General features: G+C 34.7%; 1 protein-coding gene across 1 annotated transcript; it reads left to right on the forward strand.

Moving 5' to 3' along the window:
* The first annotated feature begins 1,248 nt into the window (after positions 1-1,248).
* Positions 1,249-2,101, forward strand: LOC109813158 (ethylene-responsive transcription factor ERF107). Its single transcript, XM_020377292.3, has one exon. It carries the CDS (start codon positions 1,275-1,277, stop codon positions 1,953-1,955), a length of 681 nt encoding a protein of 226 aa, XP_020232881.1. The 5' UTR covers positions 1,249-1,274; the 3' UTR covers positions 1,956-2,101.
* The last annotated feature ends 324 nt before the right edge of the window (positions 2,102-2,425 follow it).

Consider the following 2,425-nt stretch of genomic DNA (forward strand, 5'->3'; position numbering starts at 1 on the left):
ATTCACAACAAAATGAAGAACCAAATCTATATCTGAGTTGAAATCCTCAGCTAAAAATCATGCAAATTAGAGAAAATAAAAATAATAAATGTTTTTATGAGACCGAAAGGTTAAAAACATGTAAGTAGTGTGAAATTATTTTCTAAAATATAATAAATCAATGAAGAGTTAATTTTTTTTTATTCGTTCCTAGAGTATCCACCGTCGATAGCAGTTGGAGACATTTTAAAAGATGAGATAGTTGGCTCCAAGATTTAACGCGACTGCATACATAACACAGAATTTAAACCTCTAACATTGTTTAAACATAGATAAAAATTACACAAGACATCATTTATTAAATTGTCCTAATTATTGATATCTATAAATAAAACTTACACCAAAAGAATTATCTATTTGTTTTTGCGTTCAAATTAATGCCATTCAACTTCAATCCTAAAATTATCTTTCATGTTCAAGTTCTTGGAAAGTGTAAAAATTGTAAATAAAAAACACATTCGTAAAGGTGTGTTTGGAAACTCGATTGGATGATATAAACATGAGTTCATACTTTCTAAAGCATAAAAAGTAAAAGCAACAATTTGTATCTGGTGAGGTGTATTTTTGAAACCTTAATGTGGTAAATGTTGTAAGAAATCGAGAGGGTTCTAGTAAGTAACAACAACTTTAGTGAGAAATAGATCTACATACACATTCATAAACACTCTGACATCTAAGTCAGTATAAGACATATATAAAAATAGGCAACATTGCAGTCTCAAAAAAGTCAAGAATATCTTTCCCATTTAAAAGAAATATAAATGTACGTTTAAATATCAGTTTAAAATTATATTTAACAGAGAAATATGTGTTTCGATAAAAAAAAAAAAGAAAAAATTTGTAAGTACAATTTATTTTTCAACTTCAGCCGACTTAAACTCAAATTACTTAACTAATTTTCAAACATATCTTAAAACATGAGTTTGCAAGTTTGTAGCTGCAAACCAAACATACACGTAATTGTTGCTATCAAATTGAATTGAACTGGACAAGTAATTAGATAGATACATCCTTGCTATGCCCAAAAAATTCTATTATACTAGTATTTTTGTGAAAAATATCTAAAAGGTTAGAGCATACGCTAAACACCAAAGTGCATTTTACATTCAATATGACCTGTTAATTTAATTGACAAGAGCAATTTGAGCCATGACTTTATGCTGTGGGGGGCCCTTTTCCCCTTGACAGACAGGCATATAAATAACCACCTTAGCTGCTAACCAATTTTCAATCCAATGATCCACCTCACATTGTTTCATCACTCCTTAAAGATGACAACAGCAGAAGAAACTTCAAACTTGGATCTCATACGGCAACATCTCTTAGGGGAGAACATCTCAGATTCATTCCTCACCAATCTCCACCCTGTAAAACTTGAACACCCCTCATCACCAGAATTTGACTTCACCTCATATATTTCAGACCACAGCAGCTTCTTCACTTTCCTTGAAGGCTATGATTTGGTAGCAGACATGGAGTTTGTTGATCACAAGAAGGCACTCAAGTCCACAGGAGCCATCACCACGCCCTCAAAGGAACCAAATAAATGCAATTCCCCTGAACCAATATCAGAAGGGAAGGCAAAGAAATCATCAGAATATGATGAGGCAAAGCGTTATAGGGGAGTTAGGAGAAGGCCTTGGGGGAAGTTTGCTGCTGAAATCCGTGACCCTACAAGGAAAGGGGCAAGGGTATGGCTTGGCACTTTTGACACTGAAATTGATGCTGCTAAGGCCTATGATTGTGCTGCTTTCAGGATGAGGGGTCAGAAGGCCATTCTGAACTTCCCTCTTGAGGCTGGAAGGTCTGATCCAAAGCCAAACTGTTGTGGCAGGAAAAGGAGAAGAGAGAGCCATGATTATGAATTGAAGCTGCCACAACAAGTCCATGTTCAGTTTCATCATGGTGTGTCATGAGAAGAAAAATAGAGTTGTGTAGCTAGCATAAGTCTCTTCCTTAGCTAGGAAAATATATATGTTTATTACCCTTGCTTGTTTAGTTTAGTTTGTGCATAGAAGCAACGCTAATGTGAAGGGAAATCTCTATGTGGAATTTATGCAAATATCTGGTGCATGTTGTGAAGGTTTTACTAACTTTGAGGACCAAAGGTTACAAAATATTAGTCAATTCCTGTGTGAAAATACAGATTAAAATGAACCAACTCCAACACATTTTCTTATTGTTTCTTGTCTCTGCTTTTGGGGAAACTTACAGATTCTTTTATAGACCTTCACTGTTTTTGCTTCACAACAGAGTTAGGGGGAATGGTGTCCTAGTCCGAGGGAGAAAAAGTCTTCGGACTCGAAGAAAAATTACAAAAGAATTTACATTAATTTGTCTCATCTCAAAGAGACATATGGGGACTCAAACATGCAATGTGTCACAC

This window comes from Cajanus cajan, chromosome 7 (genome assembly GCF_000230855.2).
Source record: "Cajanus cajan strain Asha chromosome 7, NIPB_CcT2T_4, whole genome shotgun sequence".
Taxonomy (NCBI): Eukaryota; Viridiplantae; Streptophyta; class Magnoliopsida; order Fabales; family Fabaceae; genus Cajanus; species Cajanus cajan.

Bases quoted from the DNA above. Each gene is read 5' to 3' on its own strand.
- LOC109813158 (XM_020377292.3), top strand. From the start codon at position 1,275: ATGATCCACCTCACATTGTTTCATCACTCCTTAAAGATGACAACAGCA.